Source organism: Rhinolophus ferrumequinum, chromosome X, assembly GCF_004115265.2.
Source record: "Rhinolophus ferrumequinum isolate MPI-CBG mRhiFer1 chromosome X, mRhiFer1_v1.p, whole genome shotgun sequence".
In the NCBI taxonomy this organism is placed as follows: domain Eukaryota; kingdom Metazoa; phylum Chordata; class Mammalia; order Chiroptera; family Rhinolophidae; genus Rhinolophus; species Rhinolophus ferrumequinum.
In genome coordinates, this window is record NC_046284.1 from 33,063,563 (window position 1) to 33,087,926 (window position 24,364).

Below are 24,364 nucleotides of genomic sequence, written 5' to 3' on the forward strand. Positions count from 1 at the left end.
TACTTTAAATATATTACAATTTGCCAATTATACCTCATAAAGGTGAAAGACATTTTTAAGATTTCAAAACCAGAATAATCAATTGGAATATATCAGTCTTATTTCAATCCCAATTCAATCAAACTATAAAAATGAAAGTCATTTATGACATCTGAGACTACTGGAAATCTGAATAATGACTGGGTATTTAATAAAATTAAAGAATTATGTTTACTTGGGAAAACTCTAACCATTTTCACTGCTGTATAGTATTCCATTGTATATCAATCTATTGACCCCATTCTCTAGTTGATGGTTAGTTGTTTTGAGCTTTTCCCTAATTCAAACAATGCAACAGTCAAATTATTTTATGGTCTTCCAGTACACACGTGCACAAGTTTCCTTACGGTATCTACCTATGAAAAGAATTAGTGGGTTATGAGGTAGATTAAACTTTATTAGACATTGCTGAATAGCTCCTCCACAAAGTGGTCTTGTACCAATTTACACCATCACCAGAAATGTATAAAAGTCTCTATTGCTCTACATCCTTGGCAATACTTGGGACTATCAGGCTTCTTAATTTTTTCTAATCTATTAAGTGAGAAATGGTTTTTCATTGTTTTACTTTGTATTTCATTAATAGGGTCAGTGAAATTTTTAATTAGGAGAAATCTATATATAATAAAATACACAGAAATTAAGAGTACAATTGTATCAGTTTTGCAAATGATTGCAGCCATGTAACACATTTTAAGATACAGGACATTCCCATAACCCTAGAAAGTACCCTGTGTTCTTTTTCCCATCCAGTTTCTCTAACCCTAGAAGTAACCACTACTGTGATTTCTCTCACCATAGATTAGTTTTGTGTACATTAGAATTTCATACAAAATCTATACAATCTTTAAGTGCAAAATACTGGTGGACTTTCAGAAGGGAATATATATGTAATATAAAATAAGTTATTCCTATTCTTCTGCCCTTTTAGTCAAGAGGGAGAGGGTAGAAGATTTTGCAATTTAATTCCATTTGTTGGGCTCTCTTAGAATATCAACTCACCATTTTAAGAGACTAAACCAGAAAAGTATCCTGCTTAAATGATCTCCTAAGGAGAGGACCAGTAGTCAAAGTAAAAAGTTAAAAAGGGGAATTCTATTTTCCAGTCCAGCTCAGGACACAGGCTAAGATGTTCCTGATGGATCACCGATATAATTGTCTATTGCCGTGTTTCCCCGAAAATAAGACCTAGTTGGACAATCAGCTCTAATGCGTCTTTTGGAGCAAAAATTAATATAAGACCCGGTCTTATATTATAGTAAAATAAGACCGGGTCTTATACGCTCCCTCCTTAGTTAGGCTAAGCCAAAAATGCAAATAAGAATACGTAAAGAATTCAAATTACACCTCTAAAGCCACAAGTACACTGTGAGGAGAACTTACAGAATTCAAGTAGAGTACTATACACAAAATACAGTTACAACCCTTAAATTATAAAAGTTCTGAAATATAAAGTTTTTTGTGCATTAATGCAATCCTACAGTTCTACTCTCTATATGTAGAAGGGAGAGAAATCAAGTATAACAATTTATCTTTAAGAATTCTAAAACAAAATTAAATAGAATATTTTTAACAAATACATACACTGTTCTTTTGTCTTGTCGGAGTAGTTTAGAAGAAAATTCACTCAGGATGTCAAGAAATGCCAAATTTAAAGGTGGATGGCTCTCTCCTTGTGGATTAGGTTCTTTAAAAGCAAATTCTATGCCATCTCTGCAAATAAAAAAAGACACAAATATTTAAGGGACTACAATACAAAACTCAGTAATTTAGAAAGAAAATTTTTATACTTTCATTCCACTACTAAAATGTTTTCTTTACCACGCATTTAATCTGAGGAATAGTGAGAATAAAGAGGCTATAGTGTGAGAATGAACAAATATATTTACACGTTATGCCACTGTTCTTTTCTTCAAAACAAAAACACACAGAGGCACAAAAACACACCAGCTCGCCTCTAGACTGAACGTAGTTTGATACGTCTATACTCTTTCCTCGGTTCTCTTTTCCACAGAAAATAACCCAAATGCTCTCAACATAATGATGAATATATTTTCTGTATTTTTTAAGACATAAAGGAGACCTACTAAAGCACACAGGACTAACTTAAAAATAATGACTAAAGACAATTTGTAATGAGCCATTTAAGAGTAAAGTTTAAAAATTAAACTCCACTCAGGGCCTATTTTAACTATATTTATTTAACAATAAATACCTCTATCAATCAAGACAACAATCCAACATTATAAAAATATAACTGGGTAAAAAACAATCCAGATGAAAATGGGGAAGAAAGAAGTAAGGCTATTACATGAATATATATATATATACATTACTTCTCAGAATAATTACTACATATGTGGTCCCTAAATATTACCTAAAAGTATCATTCAATTTATTTATATTTTTCATCAAATCTATTTAAAAGGCATAAAAAAGAATTTGAGACTTTTAGAGCAAAGTGAAAGGAGAGAATAAATTAAAGTTGGGGGAAGTATGGGATTAACTTATTTAAACAGCAGAAACATTTCTGTAGGGAGACATTTAATACTGTTATAACTAAGTAAGGAAGAGGAGTAAAAGAAACAGGGAAAATTACATACACAGAGAGAGACAGAGAGAGAGAGAGGAAGCAGAGAGCTTTCAGTGAAAGAGTCTAAGCCTCTTGATTTTCCCAAAGGCAAGGATCTTTATCCACAATTAACACATAAAAATATTAATATCGATGTGGTGGTTATGCTAAAAGTCTAAAATATACTCATACTTAAAAGTATAATGGATCACTAACTTGCATACCACAAATAAAATTAGAAGATTTCCAATTTTTGTAAGGCAAAGAAAATATACAGACGGAAAGAAGGTTGTGGCTCAAAATAAGGGAAAAGGTCACACTATATAAAATAGAGACCAGAACCAGAAAGAGAACACTTGAAACAAAGGAACCAAATCTTAAAAACTTCTCTAATAGCAGTGAGATTATGACAAAAGCTGTTAAAAAGATACTGTAATACCTGATGAATATATGCTGCTTTTCTTCACATAACTTATAAAGATTTTGTACATTTTTAATTAGAGCAAAGACTTTCTATGAGTGAAGTTTTAGTCCCCACTTATTTGTTAATGGAGATAGCATTATAATTGGGTCTTAACTTAAGAGATATGCCATAAATGTGTAAACAAAAAATAAAGCATCAATTGAATTTGATTATTCTTAACAAAAGAGCTCGATTCAAAAGAATTGCATGATTAAAAAATAGGGGTGAATGAAATATTTGGAAATTACTTGTGCAGCATAGCAATGGCCTCTCTTGTTTTCAATTGATCGAGTCCAAAAGTTAAAGCAAAACGTCTAGCAAGTTCTTTTATGCCACTGAATGTTGAGGATGATCTATCAAAATTATAGCCATTTTCCTGTATCATTTCATTAAAAAGCTGTTTGAAAAGAAAGAAAACACGTTAAATATTTTTGCTAACTATGGATTATTCACATCTTTTAAAATACTGTATTTTCTACTTAAAATATACTAGATAATCCGTAAATGAGGCACTGCATTTTATTCTAAAACACGAATTTTTAAAACACATGATACAAACGACCAAAATTGTAGTACTTCATATATTCACTCAAGAATTATTGACATTAGAAACTTATTATTGACATTAGAAACTCTTTAGGTTAGTTATGGCAGAATTCTGCTCTGCTGGAATTAACTGGATATTAAAATATTATATAAAAAAAGGTAAAGAAAAAGGAAACCCACCAAACTATTAGGCAACTATGCTCTGCTATTTACATTTAAATGATGTATCTTACATCAAGATATTTCATCATAAAGTAAGCAAAACAAAATGCAATTTTTTAACTACCAAATTGCCAAGCTTTTAACAGATAATTGCTACTACTATTATAATACAGTAAATGTACCAAAGCAAGTTAACCACCGCTAACATTGTAGTGATTTTTTCCCCCAGATAGAGATTATGTACAATTTCATAGGGATGCTGTACTGTAGTATTTTTTACTTTGTTTGCAATGAGCATTGTGATCTGCTGCGAATATAAATTGAGATAACCTTCCTTTCTGTAGAGCAATCTCGCAAAATGTAGTGAAAGGTTTAGAATTTTAATGTCCTTTGACTAGGCAATTCTAATTATCAGACTTTATCCAAAAGGAATAATAATATTTGTGCCTAATACATAGGAACAAAAAAGTTCTGGTGCTATTTATAAAGGCAAAGATTGTAAAAGAACTTAACATCAAAGAAGAAGAGATCTTGGTTAAATTATGGTCCCTCTATGAAATGGAATACAATATAGCCATTTTAAATGCTGAGGAAAGTATGCAATGGCAAGAAGGTGTTCAGGATTTATTAATATGAAAAGTTCAGGCTTACAAAATGAAATGAATGATATAACTTAATTTTTGTAAAAATAAGATTTCATATGGGCCTAATAAAGACTAAAAAGGCTACTAAAAACTAAAAGCATTAAGTGATAAAAATTAAGGGTAAGTTGCATTTTTGTAGTTCCTATGTTTTCTAAACTTTCTACAGCAAGCAGCTATTACTTTATAGCAAGTTATTGAAAATGCTACCTTTAAAACCTTTTAAATTCTATTAATTTTAGTAAAGAATACCCAAATGAAATTAAGAACTTTCATACCTAGATATCTATAAAGCAATAAGAAAGTTTATCAAATTGAAATAGATTGTTTTGGGTGCCTTTGGTCTAGAGACAGAAATATACTGAGCAAATGATTTTTACCTAATTAAACTTGCCTTGCCACTGCCAAAATGAAAAGGATTATTGTGTTTTGATTGTAAGATTAATAAATACTCATTAAATGAAATATGGAAATATACGAAAAAAAAGCAAAATTTACCTGAAACATACCTAAGCAAGTTAACCACCACCAATGTTTTAGTGATTTTTTTCCCAGACAGATAGAGATATGAATAATTTTATAGAGATGCTATACTGTAGTCACTTCTACTTTATTTTCAAACTATATATAGTAGAAATCTGTACACATTAGTGAATACAGATCTACACTAACTTTAACTGCTCTACAACAGCCATTGCAGAGATATATTACATAATATATTCATCTAATATCCTACTGATGGACATTTGGATTATTTCTAATTTCTTGTTATTATAAACAATGTTGCCATGTACAATCTTGTACACCCATTTTTGCAAACTTGTCCTATTACCACCTTGGATAAATTTTTCAAAGTAGAATTGCTGCCTCAAATGGCATATACATTATAAATTTTGACACATATAGCCAAACTGCCTACCAGGAATGTTGTACCAGTATTTACTGATGACAGTATCTATTTCCCCTTATACCTTAGACAGCTATAGGTTTTGTCCATCTTAACCAGTCTGAAAGCAAAAAATAATCTCACTTGCACAATGTCTACCAGTGAGATTGAATATTTTGTATTTCTACTTTTATAAATTGTCTGTTATTATCTTTTGCTCATTTTTCTATTGTTACCTTGAAAACTATTTCTTGTTAATTGTGTTAGCCTAAAGGTGGTACTCTTAAAATGTCTTACCTGTTGCAAACTGAGAATAAGGGTCTTTGCACACTGAATTTTGTCTATCTGCCTTGTTTTACTCATTGTTTCTTTGATGATATCTCCATAGTCATTATAATACTAGAAAAGAAATTTGTATAAATTAGAGCTCTATCTCTTAAAACTATTGGACAATAAGACTAACTTTAGGTTAATCATGTAAGCATGTCACAAAGCATGTATTTGGCTGAAATTATGCCTTTCAAGAACAAAAGAATGTTACCAAAACTTCAATTTCTAAGCACATAAACCCTAACTTTAGTAAAATCAGCAATATTAGACAGTTAAGATCTAATCATATTAAGCTCTAAACTTGGTTTTAAGGAGGCATGACGTAAAGCAATAATTAGATTATGCAGATTTTCAGAAATAACACAAAGGTGTAAACGAAGTTCTTATGCTCTTGGGCTATTGAGACAATATAATCAATCACTTTCCTAACTTATTCATTGCTAACTGGCATGGAGTTCATGTGCAGTTTGCAATTTAATTATTTGGCTTATAGAAACTAAGTCTATTAACAATATTTAAAAGAAAACTTATTGTAACATTTACATCATGTATTGCACAAGAAATATTTTTTTCTAATTTAACAGTTTCAAAATGCATACACGACAACTATTAGTGGTAACAGGATAACCATATCCCTATGACTAATAAAATTGACTTTAATCTAGACTACCTAGATCTAAAAGTATAAAACTTGCAAAATGACTTCATAAACAACCTTAGTTTAAAAACAAATCATTAATTATCATTCCAAATAACTTAAGTTCCAAAGGAATTTATAATGGTGCTAAAGTTCTATCATGTAGCAAAGTATTACAAAGCGAGAATGAACTATTTTTTGACATTTATTACATACCGTGTTTCCCTGAAAATAAGACCTAGCCGGACAATCAGCTCTAATGCATCTTTTGGAGCAAAAATTAATATAAGACCCAGTATTATATTATATTGTATTATTATTATTATTATTATAGATCCAGTCTTATAGTAAAATAAGACCAGGTCTTATATTAATTTTTGCTCCAAAAGACACATTAGAGCTGATTGTCCGGCTGTCTTATTTTCGGGGAAACGCGGTATTTTATTTTGTGAAAGCAAAGGTTTAAAAAAAGTTTACTTTTATAATTAGATTTTACTTAAGAAAGGATTACAGAAACACTATCTTACCACATTTGGTCATATTTCATTAGTACAATTAACAATATCCTTCCTACTACTACTTGAAAATTAGAGAATCTCACACGTATTTATAAAAATTGTGAATAGCCTACTCTGAATCAAATCAGATTTTCAGACCCTAAAGGAACCTTAGGTTAGCTATCACAGTGGAACAGATGAAGAAATGCAGGATACAAAAAGTATTGAGTTACCCAAGCTGCACAGTAATCAAGCTAAAACTATACCATCTAGGTCTCCTGACTTTTAAAACAACACTTTTTAAAGCTGCATCAAGCAGGGGAAGGACACTATCCTGATGTCTTAAACTACATCACAAATACAATGTCTAATAGTGACAGTTAACCTAAGACAAGCTGTTTCCAATATTCCAAGTGCAAATGAACTCAATAAATCCAAAATGCCCATTATAATGGAGTGGAGGTAGGAGGAAATGCTACTGAAAATGTTAAGTACTTTAAAAGAGATTTCCTTCAGACTAGAAAAGGAATTTACTCTTTAAAAATTCAGTGGCAACTAAGCATAAAAGCCAATGTCACATTTACTATATTTTAAGCATTATAAAGACATCTTGCTCTCCATTTTTCAAACTTTACCTTCATATACTGCTTGAAGATATCTGCAGCTGTATTCATCTCCACTACAGTATATACAATTAGCTTACAAAATGCTGCAAGTAAATTTCTTCTCTTGTGCAGAGCTTCAATTTTACTGGCTTCATCCTCCTGCTGACCATCTGGGGGGAAAAGTTCCAAATAGCTGCATTTTATTTTTAATTCTCACTATAAAATACCTTTAATTTTGGAGAATTTGAAAGATAAGGACAAAAAACATTTAAAGGAAATAAAAATTATAATTACTCTCAATATCTTAGTGAATAACCAACCCATTAATTCTAATAGACAAAATTTTTGTGAAGTCAAATAAGCAGTCAGGCTTCTTGGTGAACATGGAACAAGTGGAGTCAGTCAGAGGAACTGATGTTTAGTGATGTCAGACTGTGCTTGCCTAACTCATTCAACTTACTTCTCTAATAGGCTATTTAGTCAATGAGACCTGTATATTCAATGTCAGTTGGTTAGTAAGGCCCTTTGTTCCTTGGGAGCAGCCAACCTCAGAAATTCTCCAACCTCAGAAATTCTCCAGAAATTCGCTTGCCATTCCAAGGATGATCCCACCCCAACTCTTACTTACACATACTTCCTTTATCCATACTACATATATTCAGTTAGACGGGGCTAGGAACCATTCTGTCTTTTTAAGAAGACTTCACATATTTCTGATCTGATCCATTATGTGAGATCTTGACTTCAGGTATCAACGGGAAAGATTTATTTTAAAATTCAGAATCAGGGAAGCTGGACTACAGCCTCCACGTACTGCCAAAGGATTGTTTCTAATTATTTGCTACTGAAAATAAAATTGTGATGAAGTCTTTTACATAAAAAGCTATGTGAAGAATTTTCCTCTGGACAAATTTTACAAATGAAATTTAGAACTTAAAAAAACACCATCTTATATTAATTCCTTGTATTAATTCCTTATATTAATATTCCTTATATTAATTCCAACAGTTCCTTGGTTATCAGTAAAGTTTTGTGTGTGTGTATTAGCCATTTATATGTCCTCTTTTGTGAACAGCAAGTGCATATTCTGTTAGATCCTCAATGTAAGATTCCTAATATAAAAAAAAATTGTGTAATATAAGAACGCTCTTTTAAACAAGTATTTATTTTACCCTGTCTCTGATAATCCTTTGTAACAGCTAGTAAGTTAAAACCAAATTTTGAGGAATAGGAATTTAAGACTAGACCATCAGAAAAAGTTTTGTTACTACAAGTGCATATTCCAGAACGCCAAAGCATTTGTCTAGAAATGTAAGACATATTGTTCACTCTGTTAAAAGATTACACTGAACATATAAGCTAACTTTTTTAAAATGACACCGTGATTATAATGGATTTCTATACAACACTCTTAAGTACTGCTCTCTGGAAGTAGAGATATATAGACTTTCCCTTCCTAGAGAATGAATTACCCAGATATTAAGAAATTTTGAACACTGATTTTTAGTTTTCTTCACTTCTTATCAAAAATTAGCCACCTTTGTCTTGTGGTGAATAAAGAATGTTAGAGACATGCCTAACACACTGGGTCATTCACAGATGTCAGCTGCCATTACTATTATGTCTGTCAGTGCCTCTGGAAGCATTCCCTATTACACTGTCCCCTTGTAATCTGATGTGGGCTAACAAATCAAATAACCATGGGTCTACGGGGTTAGACATCAGGGGTTAGATGAGGATGAAAAGCAATGGAAACTATTACATGTTGCTGGTGAGAGGATAAAACAACCACTTTGGAGGATAATTTGGCAACATGTCGTCAAATTTAAGATGTACATAGAGCAATTCCACCATTAGATATAAACTAGAAAAGCATTTGCACATGTTCTCAAGGAGATAAGTATATTTGTTGTAACACTACAATGGGGATAAATTGGAAACAACCTAAATTAAATACTCATCAATATGAAAACAGACAGCGTCGTTAATTCATCACATAATATTCAGCAGTCAAGATAAAAAAGCTACACATGAGCTGCCGTGAGCGGCTGGCTGGTGGCCAGCGATCGACTGGCTCAGCTGGGTAGAGCACAAGGTTCATAATACCAACATAGGCCAGTAAGCTGCATCCTCTACAACTAGACTGAGAACAACGGCTTGACTGGAGGTTGGGGTGGGGAGTGGGGGGCCGGGAGGAGAAGAGAGAAGGCGGGGGAGATAAAAAAGCTACAACCACATGTAAACACTGACAAATTTCAAAAATAATGTTAAGTCCAAAAAGCAAGATGCAAACTAAAATGTTTGATATGATACCATTTACGTGGAAGCTAGTAACAGAAAATGAACTACATATTGATAACAGATACATAAACTCCTACTAAAATAAAATTAAAATGCAAAGGACTGGTAAACACCAAATTCAGGACAGCATTTATCTCTATGGAAAAAGAGAGAATTGGGGAGGGATACAAATGTGGGCTTCTTTTGTATACATGCTTTAGTCATTAAAAAAAAAAAAAAAAAAAAAAAATACTGAAAACAAGTACCGAAAATATGACAAATGCTGGTTGGAGGTATGTACATATGTGCTATATTTTATACTTTTCCAGAGAACCGAAATAATTTCATTTTAAAAGTATAAACAGAAGAAAAGATAGTTTAAGAAGACTCTGAACTAATTACATGACACTCCTAGAAAATTCAGTATTGGCAAGCTTATTTTCATTTTATTTCCCATGGTCTAAATAAAGTAGACTCCATCCCCAACTAACAAAAGGGTTGTGGACCAAAACTGATTTTGTATCAGTTTTTGGAATGCAACTATGCTTTCTCATAAAACTTTTAAAAACTCCTACTCATCTTTTAGGATCCATTTCAGATGTTAGATTATTTCAATGTATTGACTACTACAGACCAGCCAGACCTACCTCTACATACCCACAACACTTTGCACATGGCCCCATTACTTATAAAATTCCATTATAATTACTGGTTTTTAGATCTGTCCTTTCCACTTGAATTACACTCTTAAAGGAAAAAACGTTTCATTTTTTGATATCCACAACATCTAGTATACTACCTGCTGACCAATAAATATCAACTTAGTTAAAAAATAAAAGCATAACTAAACCAATAGCTGAAAATGAAAGGTGAAAAATTGTAAGTACATAAACTTTAGTACAGAAACTTTGAAAACTGTTTTGGCTACTCTGGGTTTCTCAGTTCTGATCTGGTTAAGTTTTTAATACTTGAGCACAAAGCTCTTTTTTGATAAAAATAAGCTATAAGCCTTGTCTAGAATTATGTATGTATTTATTTAGACTGATTTGCAGTGATGTGTCTGTTTATGTATGGATATACACATATTGATGTTATACTGTCCGTTAAGTGTACCTTCAAATTAAAAAAAGCCCAGAAAGAAGCCACCAAATAAATACTATTTGTTTTTGCATAACCATTGCTTGCCTTAAGTAAGGTACCTATGTGTACAATTAGGGTTTGAAGAGTAACTTAACCCTAGGCTAGGCTGGTTCAGTTATTTTCCTGTAAAGATTCTGTACTGCCCCAGACTTTCATAGAATAGTTTCAAACATTTTCTAACAATGAAAAATTACACAGTTTAATATACTCACTAAAATATGAAAACCTATGTTATGAAAGTATACAACAAAAACATCACTTAAACATTTTATTCTACTCAAATTGCCTGAATACTGGTATTACCAATGACAAAGATGAAGAGGGAATAAATTTTATTGAGTACCTACCATATGCCCAGCCACTGTACTAGTTAATTTGCTCAATTTTAATTAATTCACATAGTTCTGTAAGGTAGCTATGAATTAGAAAGATAGGCTCAGGGCTAGTGAGAAGCAAAGATCTGACTCCAAAGCCTATGCTCTGTGATATATCACATTGTCTTTACAATGTTACAAGAAATGAACACAAATGTGCTGGACTATGTACCTGTTTCATGTTTTAAAAATAAAATACCAAATAGTAGTGCCACACATCGTATCATGGATACTTAAATTTGATTTATGGTGGATACACAGATTTAACAAAAAACTTGCTATAAAATTACCTGCACTGTTATTATCATCATCCTGTTCAATGAAGACATGATCCAGAATAAAGCTGAGCAACTCAGATTGCAATGAAGAATCAGGGGTGTAAACTAATGGCTCTAACATGTCACGACCTCCTGACATAATTTGATGGCTGAAGATCATCAAAATATCACATAGAATAGTGAAGGCCTATAAAAAAAAAAAGGTACAGTATGCTATAAACCAAGGTTTCTCACCGCCTGCAACAAGTAACATACATATTTAACACAGAAATAAAATCCAACTTTCTGTATTTGGAACTCTTAAGAAAAATAAATGCTTACTATTTTCCTACAATTTTAAAGCTGAGGACTGTAATTTCTGTAACAATAACTACTAATATTTGCATCATGCTTTACTCACTTCAAGGTAATGTCACAAGTATTCTTTTTTCATTTTTAGCAACTTTAAGTGACTTGTACAATGTTAACACTACCTAAACATACAGTCAGGACTCAGACTCAGGTTTTCTAACTCCAAATCCCACACTCTACACTATACCACAAAGCTTTGTAGTATATATTCTCAAATATGAAATAATGTATAAACCTGGTACCATTTCTTTTCTTCTATGGAAGAAAAAAACGTATACCAAGGAGATGAATATCTCCTAAATGATTTCTTAGAGGAGAGATCACAAAGTCTATGGTACTTTTTAAGCAATCTCATTGTCAATATGTGTGTGGTGAATAAGTAGAAAACACATAATCAGTATGTGTTTGGTTGGGCCTGCTCATCAGGCAAATCTGACAGTATTATAATGAACATAAAGCTAAAGTTATATCTCATGGAGCTTAATAAAAACTCTACCAGGAGTTTTAAATGGAGTCAAACACTGGTAAAATTAGTCAGTAGGTAACTGGGAAAAGTTATGTTGGGAAGGGGTAATTAAAATATAATTTGGGGGTCACAAAATCAACAGGAAGTAACATTTAGAAACAAATTATAACACAGAGCAGGTCTTAGTAATAGTTTTGTCTTTTTGGAACTAACCACATTTACTTTTTTCTTTTTACTTTATGCTTTTACCTCTTCTGTCAGTCTCTTCTTATTTTACTACTATAATAGTAATTTATACCTATCAGGATATTTTGAGTTTATACTCAACTTTTGCAACATATGTGGTAAGGATACAAAGTGCTAAGTGTAGTTATACTTATTAATTAGGTGAACTGGCAGGTCAAGTGAGCTGATCAGAACATATTCCTAGGAACTTGTTAGAAAGACTGACACACAAGTTATTTAATGACCAAATCAACTCCAAGGCCTGAACAACAGATTATATCAGAGGTTACACACAATGATCCATAAGGAATTATGTGTTAATACTGTAAAAAAAACTAGAGGACTAGTAAAGTGAATATATTAGTGGCATATAAAATAAATCAAGTAATATTTTATGTATTAAGTCTGCATTATCAGTGCATACTTATCAAAATCCTATTCTAAGAGTTTAACTCTAAACTCAATTTACTACCTTCAGAAATTTTGTTCCTTTCATCTGAATTGTAGAAATGAAAATTAAAGTTCCAAATCCTTGATTGCTACAGTACAAAACTACATACTTAAAACTGGAGAGAATTCAGCAATGTAATAACCATGGCAATATACTTCACACTTTGGCAAGAAAAAAATGCAAAATCCAGTAATTGGATCTTGGCCATTTAATATATTCTAATTTATTCGTGGCCAAGCATATATGTATGAGAGAGACAAAAGGGGTTGAAATTAAGAAAAATGGGACCAACAGTTAGGTATTAAATACCCAACATAATAGGAACTGCTGAAAATAGTAATTATAATGACTACTGGACCCCAACACACAACACACAAAGGTTAAGCAGGTGAAAAAAAAAACCTTGAAATCACTGTAAGCATTTTTGTTCACGTTTTTTTTTTCATTTTTTATTATTAGTTCCAGGTGTACAAAACAATGTAATAGACATTTATACCCCTCACAAAGTGATAACCCCCTCCTCCAATCTACTACCCCTCGACATCGTATATAGCTGCTACAGTTCCACTGACTCTACTCCTTATGCTGTACTCTACATCCTGTGACTGTGTGTGTGTATGTATATTATAGTTGACATTCATTATTATTCAGCTTCAGGTGTACAGCGCAGTGGTCAGGCACCTACACCGTCCATGAAGTGGTCACCATTAAGCATTTTGACTATCATTAGTATTTCTTATAAAATGATCACAAAAACATCTTCCCCACAGAAGCATTTAAAAAGCGTATGTCCAAAAATGTTTACTCTTATTAGGGAATTAGAACTAAAGACGCTCTTAGTCCCAGGATCAGAATTCATTTTACAAATGGGAAAACTACCTATGGCACCAGGTAACAATATACAGAGGATGCCAAAAAAATGCATACACATTTTAAGAAAGGAAAAAAAAAACTATTAAAATTGTAACACTCAATATATACCAATAACAAAAGATGAACACAAGTCACATTTGACTTCTGCAATTACAAGAGACGCTCAAAGTGGTAACAGTAAGCGTCCAGACACTTCTGATTATAGCGAACTATTGCTTGAGCAACACTGACCAAAGTGTCCACTTGTATACATTTTTTTGGCACCCCCGGAATTTCCAAAATGAGAAAGTTGGCAGCAACAGAATCACGAGGGCATACAGGATACGAAGGTAACACTTTGAAGGCAGGGAAGTGGTTCTCTGATGAAGTCCACATAAGGAAAAATAACTTACAGTCAGGACAGGCAGGAATGGCAATATCTGATAATATTCTCATAGATGAGAAAACCTTTCCTCAATGAAGCATATAGACCTTTCCTCAATGAGGCATACTTGCTATACACTTGTTGCTTTAAGGAATAATGTTTGTGATTTCATACAACTAATTTGTATATATGGGTCTGTTAATCAAGTGAGTCATAAAGAAACAATAACAGAATAACTACAGTGTGAAGGTAACCCATAAAATGCATATGAAATTAATATATTAATTTATTTTTAAGCATGGTATACATGGACAAATAGAAGATATTTCTACTTTGCTCAATCTCAGTATTAAATTTTCTATATTATTTCAGATATTTATTAAGGTTGCTTACAAAAGATTGCTATCTATAGTAATTACTAACCTGTTCCTTAACAGTTGTATTCACGTTGGTCAGGTAATGCTGACATATCTGACAGAATACCCTCATCTGTTTCTTTAAACGCAGCAAGTCCTCCTTGAAAACATTTAACATTTAGAAATACTGTATAAAAACTCAGTATTTAAGATATTTAAATTATGTAAACATTATCATATATTTAACTATTTTAACATTAGATCTAAATTCTTCTTTATTATTTATCAGAAAGGAAAACAAAAACAAATTAAATCGTTTTTCTTAAAAATCTCAACAAATTTCAGCCTTAAAAATATCAGGTATATTAATGGATAACATCCTAAGTGGTCTGGGTCCTTCAGGATGAGAAAACTTGACTATAGATGGCTACCTTTAATAAATCTACTGTCTCAGAATGCTTAAAGAGTAAAGATTTATGCTCCATTCTCACTTTGTAATTTGAAGAGTGGCCAACAGATGAATGGAAGAAATTAATTTTTTTTTTAAAAAAGAGTAGCACCTTTCATTTCTTATTTGAAGTACACTGGTTATACTTTTTTAAAATCAGAAAAGTGACAAAAATAAGTTTTGTGGTTATTACTCCAATTAAAAAAAAATTAAATGTCTCATAAACTTACACTAAACAGATCAATCTTTTTCTCGCATTCTCTCTACTTCTAAATATTTATGTTAATTCAAAATAGAAAACTAGTCTATAAAGATCATCCACATTAATTTATTTAAGGTATAACCTTTGGCCCATCTTCTAATACTGAATGCCAAATGATAGAGTATAAGTACATATTTGGTATACGAAAGAGACAGCTTAAATAAAAATCTTCTTAACTTAGAGATCGATTTTGTGAAAAAAACAAACTCAACGAAGCTTCAGCATAAATAACTGCACTCAGTAACATTCACTTTATATCCTTTTTCCTCTACTAAAAGTATTACCTTTTTTCCCATTTTAATTTTTAACTGAATACTTTTAACTTAGATGAACAATCATATTTACTAGTATGGCCACTGTTCCTATTGTAAGATTGATACTGAGTTAAATAAACTTCTTGGGTGTTTGACAAAAAGTACACTATGTTAACAACAAAACTATATTGCTTTTGCAAGGTGGAAATGTCCATTTGTAACTGTAACAGCATCTTACGCTTAAAAGCTTAAGAGAAGTTCTAAGCGTTTACAATCTTTCTGTGGTTTTATGAAAAACAAACTTATTATCAAGAGGATGCCTTTCTGAGGTAAACACCTATAAACAACTAATTCTATAACTTCTAGAAATTGCTGATTATTTACAAAAATATGCCCAAATAATATGTAAGGCAACATATACTGCTACAAGTACAATGTTTCAAAGCTTCCAATTTACAAATGGAAAAAGCAGTATTGCTTAGCTCACTTACTAAATAACACATCAAGGATTACCATTACAGACACAATTTTGAAAGTTCTAAGACCTAGTAGCTGCTCCAATCAACCACAGAGTGATTTATCAATTTGAAACATCAGTTCAGAGTTCCTGAGTATGAACAAGGTGATCCCAAAATAATACGAAGGCATAACAAAATGTAGGGGCAACTGAGTTATTATCATCAATTTGTGTAATCCAACAACTGTACCTGCTTGTTTTAAAGGCTCTTGGTCATCATTTACAAAATCTGTATTTCTATTATTTACTCAGTACTTTGGAGAATATGGAAATTCATAAATTGTACCACCTTCAAATGTGAACAGTTTTAAATGTAAAACCCTGAAGCAAAACGTATTGATGTTCTTTCACTAAATATACATCCAACTACAAACACTATTTTTAAAAGCACACATACCTAACTGGTAGTTCAGAATAAGCAAAACTTCATTGAAATAATTTGGTCCTATTAAAAGTTTGCTGAAAAGAGTTAATGATATTTAATCTAATAAAAAATCCACTGAACCACCACAAACCTTTGTAGAGCTGCTTTCAGTTATCTTTGCAAGCTGCCAAAGGATTACATAGTGAGTACACTGCAGTGCATGAATAACAATCTGTAAAAAGAACCAAAACATACAGATGAAATTAAAAAGTCAAAAATCTTCATTCTCAAAGTTAAGTATGTAATTTGTAAATAAATAAAAACCTGCTCAGGCATGTCTCCATTTTCAATTCCGGTTTTCAATAGTTTGTAATTACAAGCAAACAAATCCCACTTTGAAAGATCATGGGCACTGTAAAAAAGAATTAAGTTATATTAAAAAGTTAAGCTTAATCACATTTGTTTTGGACTTGAGTTTTAACAGAATGCTGTTAAAGTAAATATAGTAAACTTTTTAAAATACACCCACAACTGACGAATGTGTATTTTTTTAAAGTATGGTAACTGATAATTCGTCAGTCATTCTCCAATTCAAAACATGACTCTACTAAGTACTTTGCCCCCCAAAGCACAAGAAATCTAGCAAAAAGATTCTGATAACATTATAACTCCAAAACATGCAAATTAATTTTGCTAGTTCTAAGAAGTCAGAAACTTTAAGATTCAACTTACTTATGAAAAGCAGTGATTCTCTTCAATGTTGACAATACCTGATATGCATCATCTTCATCAGGTTCTTCGCCCTATAAATAAAAAAAAGTATACAATAGTAAACATAAATGACCACCAAAGTGAAACATCCCAGGCTATCACATTGGTGATACCACCAGGAAAATAAAAAATAACCTGATAAAAACCTCAAATTAACTTTGTCATTCAATACCTAAATTTGGCCAAATTTAAAGCAATATGGGTGGAGTAATGAGTCCACCCAGGTACATTATACCCAAGAGAAAAAGTGAATGACATTCTCCCCTTTTCCTTTAAGTAACCTTGACACAGAACTATGAAGAAATCTGCTTTTTTACAGTAATAAATGCATTATTACTATACAGAAAAATATATTAGAGGACAAGCAAGAGATCATAAAAACAATACCAAAAGGACAAAACCTATGTAAACAAAGCAGAGCACTCAAGAAAGATACATCAGACCAACCACAATTAATTTGGAGAAAACCTCTGAAATAGCACCACAAGATGTGACAATTAAGTTCCCAAACTCACCCTAGAAAAAGTGCTACATGCCTCATTGCTGAATATCACTACAGTCACCTTTGAAGTACTCCCCTTGGGAAGCTATGCACTGATGCCAGCGCCTAGTCCACCCTTCAAAGCAATTTTGGAACTCCTTTTCTGGAATGGCCATCACAGCTGTCATCATATTACCCTTGATGTCCTCAATGTCATCAAAATGTCTTCCTTTCAGTATTTCCTTTATCTTCAGATAAAGAAAGAAGTCCTTGGGGGCAAGACCAGGTGAGTAGAGAGGGTGTGTTCCAATACAGTTATTTGTTTACTGGCTAAAAACTCCCTCACAGACGGTGCCGTGTGAGCTGGTGCATTGTTGTGACACAAGAGCCATGAATTGCTGGCGAAAAGTTCAAGTCGTTTTTGCCTAACTTTTTCACACAGCCTTTTCAGCACTTCCAAATAGTAAACGTGGTTAACTGTTTGTCCAGTTGGTACAAATTCATAATCCCTCTGATATCAAAAAGGTTAGCAACATCGTTTTGATTCTTGATTTGAACTGATGGAACTTTTTGGTCCTGGAGAACTGGCTAACTTCCATTGTGCACTTTGATACTTTATTTCAGGGTTGCAATGGTATACCCATGTTTCATCACCAGTGATAACACGGCCCAAAACATCATCTTGCCTCTCCAAAAGCTCTTGACAAACTGACTCTCCTTTGCTTTTGTTCATTGGTGAGCTCCTTTTCAGGACCATTTTTGCACATACCTTTCTCATGCCAAGATTTTCAGTTAAGATTTTCCTAGCTCTTTCTCTAGCAATGTTTACTTAGTCTGCTATGCTTCTAAGTCAGCTGACGATTTTGAAGCACAATTAGATGAGTTTTTGCAATATTTTCGTCAGTTCTGCTCGTTTACTGGCTGCCCTGACCTCTCCTCATCGGTGACGTGTTCTCGCCTCTCAGAAAAACGTTTATAATCAACTTGTACACTGGCATTTTCTTCATGGCATTATCCCCATACAGTTGGACTAACATGTCCCTGATTTCACTTCTACTCTTGCCAAGTTTAACAAGAAATTTAGTGTTTGGTCGTTGCTCTAATTCAAGGTCAGACATTCTCACGACGGCACACAAAAACACACAACAATAATGAATGCCACTCAGCAAGACACTGCCACACATCGACACAAACACAGCTGTGAGACACCGATACACCAAGGTTAGGAAACCTTACTGAGCTGTTTGTACAGTGCTGCCAATGTAAGCGCACGGTGGTAAGTTCGCAAACTTAATTGTTATACTTCTTATATATACTAGCCCTTTCTGGGTATCAACTTAACAATTTAGAGTAACATGTTTTTGAAAATTTTATGACTCTTAATAGATGAAACTTACAAAGTTTGTTAAACACTATCAAACTTACTATACTTAACCCTGGGTCTCTCAAAAAAATGAGTAAGTTGTTTCTAAACATTAATTTTTGTACAAAGTAATTAAACTTAATTAACAAAACATTGCTTGATTTTTAAATTATTTTGTCCTAATCACGATCATCTCCAGCCAAGAGCAGAGCCATTAAAATTTTTAGCTAAGAGCCGGCCCGGTGGCTCAGGTGGTTGGGAGCTCCGTGTTCCTAACTCCGAAGGCTGCCAGTTCGATTCCCACATGGACCAGTGGGCTCTCAACCACAAGGTTGCCAGTTCAACTCCCACAAGGGATGGTGGGCTGCACCCCCTGCAACTAGCAACAGCAACTGGACCTGGAGCTGAGCTGCGCCCTCCACAACTAAGACTGAAAGGACAACAACTTGACTTGGAAAAAAGTCCTGGAAGTACACACTGTGCCCCAATAAAGTCCTGTTCCCCTTCCCCAATAAAATCTTTGGAAAAAAAAATCTAGCTAAGTGATCATTATACATCAACATGTTTGCACAAACTGCCAATTAAGCAAAATTGAGTAAGCATGGAATGTTACACCAAAAAAAGTTAAAGAAGTAATTCTTAAACAAGAAACCTGGAAATTACAGTCCATATGATTTTTGCAGCACTAATGATAAAAGTCATGTAGAAAAGGCTAAATGCATTAATTTGAGAATTATAAATTTTTGTTTTATACAAATCAGTTAAAAGTGTACTTCCAGAAAAGATAAAAATCACAATAAAAATACAAGTGTATGAGTGCCACACTTTAAGCCTCTTTGAAAATACAACAGAGCAACATAGGAAACCCCAAAATCAACAGTGACTGTAACAGCAGTTTCTCAAGGCTGTATAGAATCAAAGACCACAATTGCCTTTCCTCACTAACACTGTCAAAACACTAAGAAATACTCTACTTTTTGAGGCTACATGACCACAGTCTAGCTCTATTTTCTGCTCCATTAATACCCTGTTCTCTAAAAGGCCTCTTATTCAACTAAACCCTGGGAACTTCACAGATCATTTATTTAAAATAAAAAAAAAGGAAAGATGTCAGTTTTGTGTTCACCTTCACAGAGTTTTACCACCTTCCTATGTTGGTAGAGGAGTAAGAGTAGCACGATGAATCACAGAACAAAAAGTCTGAACAGCTTTACAAAATACTCCTAGGGAGTGTCACCAGGACTGGTGACTAATTTCGTGATTGAAGGGAAGGGGCCCAACTGACAAAACACTTGTAATATATACCTCTTGCAGAAAATCTTCAAGAAGCCGGTTAAATTTATCTGCCAACTCGTCTATCAGTTGACTTCTTGAAATATCTACTCTGTTGAAGATTGTGAACTCTTCATTACAGAGTGCATGGTAAGTTTTAGAACATGCTTCCAAAACATCTGTATCTGTGTGCTTCTCTACAATATTCCGGATCTGTCGTAATAAGGCATCCAAATGCTGCAAAATCAAAGTTTTTTTTCCATTAAAACTAAGGTATATGGTAGACATAAAACAACTATACCACCGTGGTGAAAAGCCTCAATCAAATAAAGTAACTCTACAACTAGTTGGACAAATTTTAAGGTGTTTTTCTAGTCACAGTAAATAAATACACTGACCCACCCATACTTATTTCCTCAACATTAACAGGAATAATAGCATCTAGTTCATAGGGCTTTAGTAAGGATTTTAATACATATAAAGCACTTACAATAGTTTCAGTAACACATTAAAAGTATCAATGAATATTAGCTGCTTTCATTTTGTAATTGTTACTGTCCAGTTACCCACACCTAACCTCCATAAATGATCACTGATAATCACAGAAATGAGAATATGGCTGTGGGCATGAATCAAAGGGAAGCCTCACTGGTACTATTCTCCTAATCCAACTTATCTAAAATACTAAAGACAAGTAAGATATGTTTCCTTTATATATTTCAAAAATGTAAACAAATATGATGGGATGAAATAAACTAACAATTTTTCTTCAAGGTATTTTTATACACAGAAAACACCATACCTTTTCCAATCGTCCAGTGGTGTATATTTCCAAATCAAAGTATTGAGGCAACTGCAACAAGTTAGTCACCTTTTCTGCATCTACAGAGTACTTTGAAATGAAAAAAAACTCATGTCAAAAACATCACAATAATGGTAAGTAAATATTAAGATAAAATTCTGTGCAGCATTTCCAAACAAAACCTATAATTTCTTTTTTTTTAAGATTATTACAATATAGCTAACATGCAATATTATATTAGTTTCAGGTGTACACCATAGTTGTTCAACATTTACATACATTTATATACCTAAAGAAGTGATCAATATAATAAGTCCAGCAACCAACTGACACTATGCCACGCTATCATATTATTCACTATATTCCCTATGCTGTATATTACATCCCCATGACTTGTTTGTTTTATACCTGGAAATTTCAACTGTAATTTCTTACCAGCATTCTGATACTGACACAAACTTACTTTAGCTAATAACTGAGGAAGGGCCACAGCAAAAAGTTCAGTGATTTTTGTCCTATCATCCAACTGGGTCTTCTTCTCCTTTGCTGTCAGCACCTAAAGTAACACAACAATATTTTAAGTACTTATTTAGTCATTAACATTGTTAGGTAAGTAATAAATTTTTAAATGATGGATACAAATATTTCTACTATAAACTTGAAACCCAAAAGTGACAGAGAGTAACTTGCACAGTATAAGAAAAAGCCACCTAAAATAACACCAGCAACAACAATAAAAACTTTGAATAATTCTAGAGGCAAAATCAATACCCAACTACACTAACCAACTCTTCTTTTGGATGAAAGGAGAAGCAGTTACCATGTTTCCCTGAAAATAAGACCTAACTAGAAAATAAGCCCTAGCATGATTTTTCAGGATGACATCCCCTGAACATAAGCCCTAATGCGTCTTTTGGAGCAAAAATTAATATCAGACCCAGTCTTATTTTCGGGGAAACATGGTAGGAACAGGAAATATAGTTTAGGAGCTTATGCAGTAACGGGAATGAATAATGGCATTTCAGCCTACTATAAGCTGTGGGCCATGATCGATGGGCTATGAATTCAACATAGTAAGTCACTACTAGCAATTAAAAAACAGAAAGGGAATATAGCACACACCATAAGCTTCAGTACTGTTTGATGAAATTTTGTTTCACTTACACACAAACTTACATATATAGGTATGTACTAGGTCACAATATAAAAATGTATTTTTGTGCTTCACAATCAAAAAAAGTTTGAAACCCTGTGGAACTGTTGGTCTACAAGGCAAAAAGTATACATGAACATTGCAATAGTACATTAAAATATAATCCCAGGAAATAGGAATTTCCCCATTTTAATGAATAATTATTGTTTTTTAAATGTTTTTATTTTAAAAAAGCAAATCTATAAATAAACCAGAACAGACAAATGTGCCACTCTAAAATGGTGCACTATATTCATTATTGAAGACAAGAACTGTCAATCACTGTATCTCCTATAGTAACTAATAAAGTATTTTAATGGAAGAAACTCAAATTTCCTAAATTCCAAATGCTTTAAAATTTACTTAAAACACGTATTTATAAAGCAAAGATCATCTGAAAAATAAAATGTAACATTCAAACATTTTGGTTCTATGGTTGCAAATAAGAATTTTATAAAATATATTGAAAAAAGAAAAATATAGTTTAGGATACTGAAAATATATTGGCATACCCTTTTTCCTGTCCCTCTTCCCACAGGAGGATGGCATTCAGCTGCTTGTCTAATGGTACAAAGCATTATTTCAATCAGAGCACTCTCTTGTCTGTCTGTTAGTGCTGAAAAAAAATCAGAAAAAGTTAACATTTCTTTTCCCTATATGACATTTATAATTATTACATAACAGTTCCTTCCACCTGTGACAAAATCTGACCTCATGTATTAAGAGAATCCCATTATTGTATCACAGAAAGGATTAAAACAAGTTAAACCTTCCTAAACATTACAAATCTGTACACCAGTGATCCATAATTTGAGCAAAGAAAATAATGAACACAAGATACAAAAAAAAACAATTCAGCAATGTTGACGACAACTACATTTTTTTACATAGCATAATATTCGTGTGTATGAAAACAAAATTATTCAGAGTAAGGTATTCACTCAATTATTTTAACACTAAAAGATGAACAAATGGAATAAGTAAAATCTATTTTCAAAACTGTCTAGACAACAAAAATACCCTAATTAAACATCCTTACCTTCTTCTCCACTAAGTGGCTCCTCTAGCAACAAGCTATTCATACATTCCCAGTCTTTCAGCAGCTCAGTAGCACAGTCCCACATGCTATCCACAAGATATGCTGCATGCTCATGTAACTAAAATGAAAAAAGAGCAATGTGCTCTTAGACAAACAGCATACTAGCCTTAACTCAAAAGAATGTAAGCTTTGTGGACCATGTACAACCTCAAGCAGCAATTTGCTTTTTGAGATCAGAAGGAAGAAAGGACCCAGAACAAACTGCCTTAGCTTGCTGTGTCTAAGTAAACCTTGTTAGCTAGTATCATTAAACGTTTCTTACAGAAATCATTAAATCATTAACATGAAAATTATTTTTTAAAAAGATTAATAAATGCATGCATATTTAGTGCCTATTTGGACTCAATATTATGTGCGCTAACTACTCTCTATTATAATATACTACAAATTTATTTTAACTCAATGGTAGTGATGATAGTTACTTAAAACATAAAATACATGTTTACTTATCAATTCAATATATAAGGAAATTATTTCTCTTCATTCTGTGAAGCTTAAATAGCCCTAGAGATTATCAACTCATTTTAGAGGACCAGCATTACAATGATGCCAAAACCTGTCAAAAACATTTCAAATGAAAAAAAAAATAGAGACCAATATCCTGCATGAACATAGAGGGAATATCCTTAAAAAACTGACATAAGTATAAAATGAACATTAACTAACCTCACTTTCCAGAAAGAAAAAAACCAATGTCTTAACAAGGTTGGCATTTGGACCTTGTCGACCCCTTCTTTTCATCAGCCCATCCTCCTCTGGATCTCTACGACTGAAGAGCCTGCGATCAATAAAAAATATTTACTTTTAAATCAAAAATCAATTATTTCCTAATCAAAAACAAAACAAAACAAAACAAGAAAACCTGTCTTGATTCCATATTCAAGGACCTAACAAAGGAGTAAATGGGAGCTGGGTGGGTACATTGTCCAACATTACACCAAAGTAAATAATTGCCATAAACCTTTTCCGTTTTACACCTGATGGTAATTCTAAGCCCTCTTAA

General features: G+C 32.7%; 1 protein-coding gene across 7 annotated transcripts in view; it reads right to left on the minus strand.

Annotated features, from left to right (window-relative positions):
- The window catches only part of STAG2 (stromal antigen 2), a 123,242-nt gene that overhangs the window by 17,382 nt on the left and 81,496 nt on the right, over window positions 1–24,364 (minus strand). For all 7 annotated transcript variants that reach the window (XM_033106347.1, XM_033106371.1, XM_033106357.1 and 4 more), the window contains exons 14-28: window positions 24,028–24,139; window positions 23,302–23,419; window positions 22,775–22,878; window positions 21,534–21,626; window positions 21,071–21,160; window positions 20,302–20,505; window positions 17,114–17,184; window positions 16,706–16,793; window positions 16,533–16,613; window positions 14,604–14,696; window positions 11,463–11,637; window positions 7,409–7,548; window positions 5,607–5,708; window positions 3,323–3,471; window positions 1,624–1,752 (exon numbers count right to left, since the gene is read on the minus strand). In XM_033106347.1, coding sequence (XP_032962238.1) covers window positions 1,624–1,752; window positions 3,323–3,471; window positions 5,607–5,708; window positions 7,409–7,548; window positions 11,463–11,637; window positions 14,604–14,696; window positions 16,533–16,613; window positions 16,706–16,793; window positions 17,114–17,184; window positions 20,302–20,505; window positions 21,071–21,160; window positions 21,534–21,626; window positions 22,775–22,878; window positions 23,302–23,419; window positions 24,028–24,139 — 1,749 coding nt within the window. The remainder of the gene's footprint in view (window positions 1–1,623; window positions 1,753–3,322; window positions 3,472–5,606; window positions 5,709–7,408; window positions 7,549–11,462; window positions 11,638–14,603; window positions 14,697–16,532; window positions 16,614–16,705; window positions 16,794–17,113; window positions 17,185–20,301; window positions 20,506–21,070; window positions 21,161–21,533; window positions 21,627–22,774; window positions 22,879–23,301; window positions 23,420–24,027; window positions 24,140–24,364) is intronic.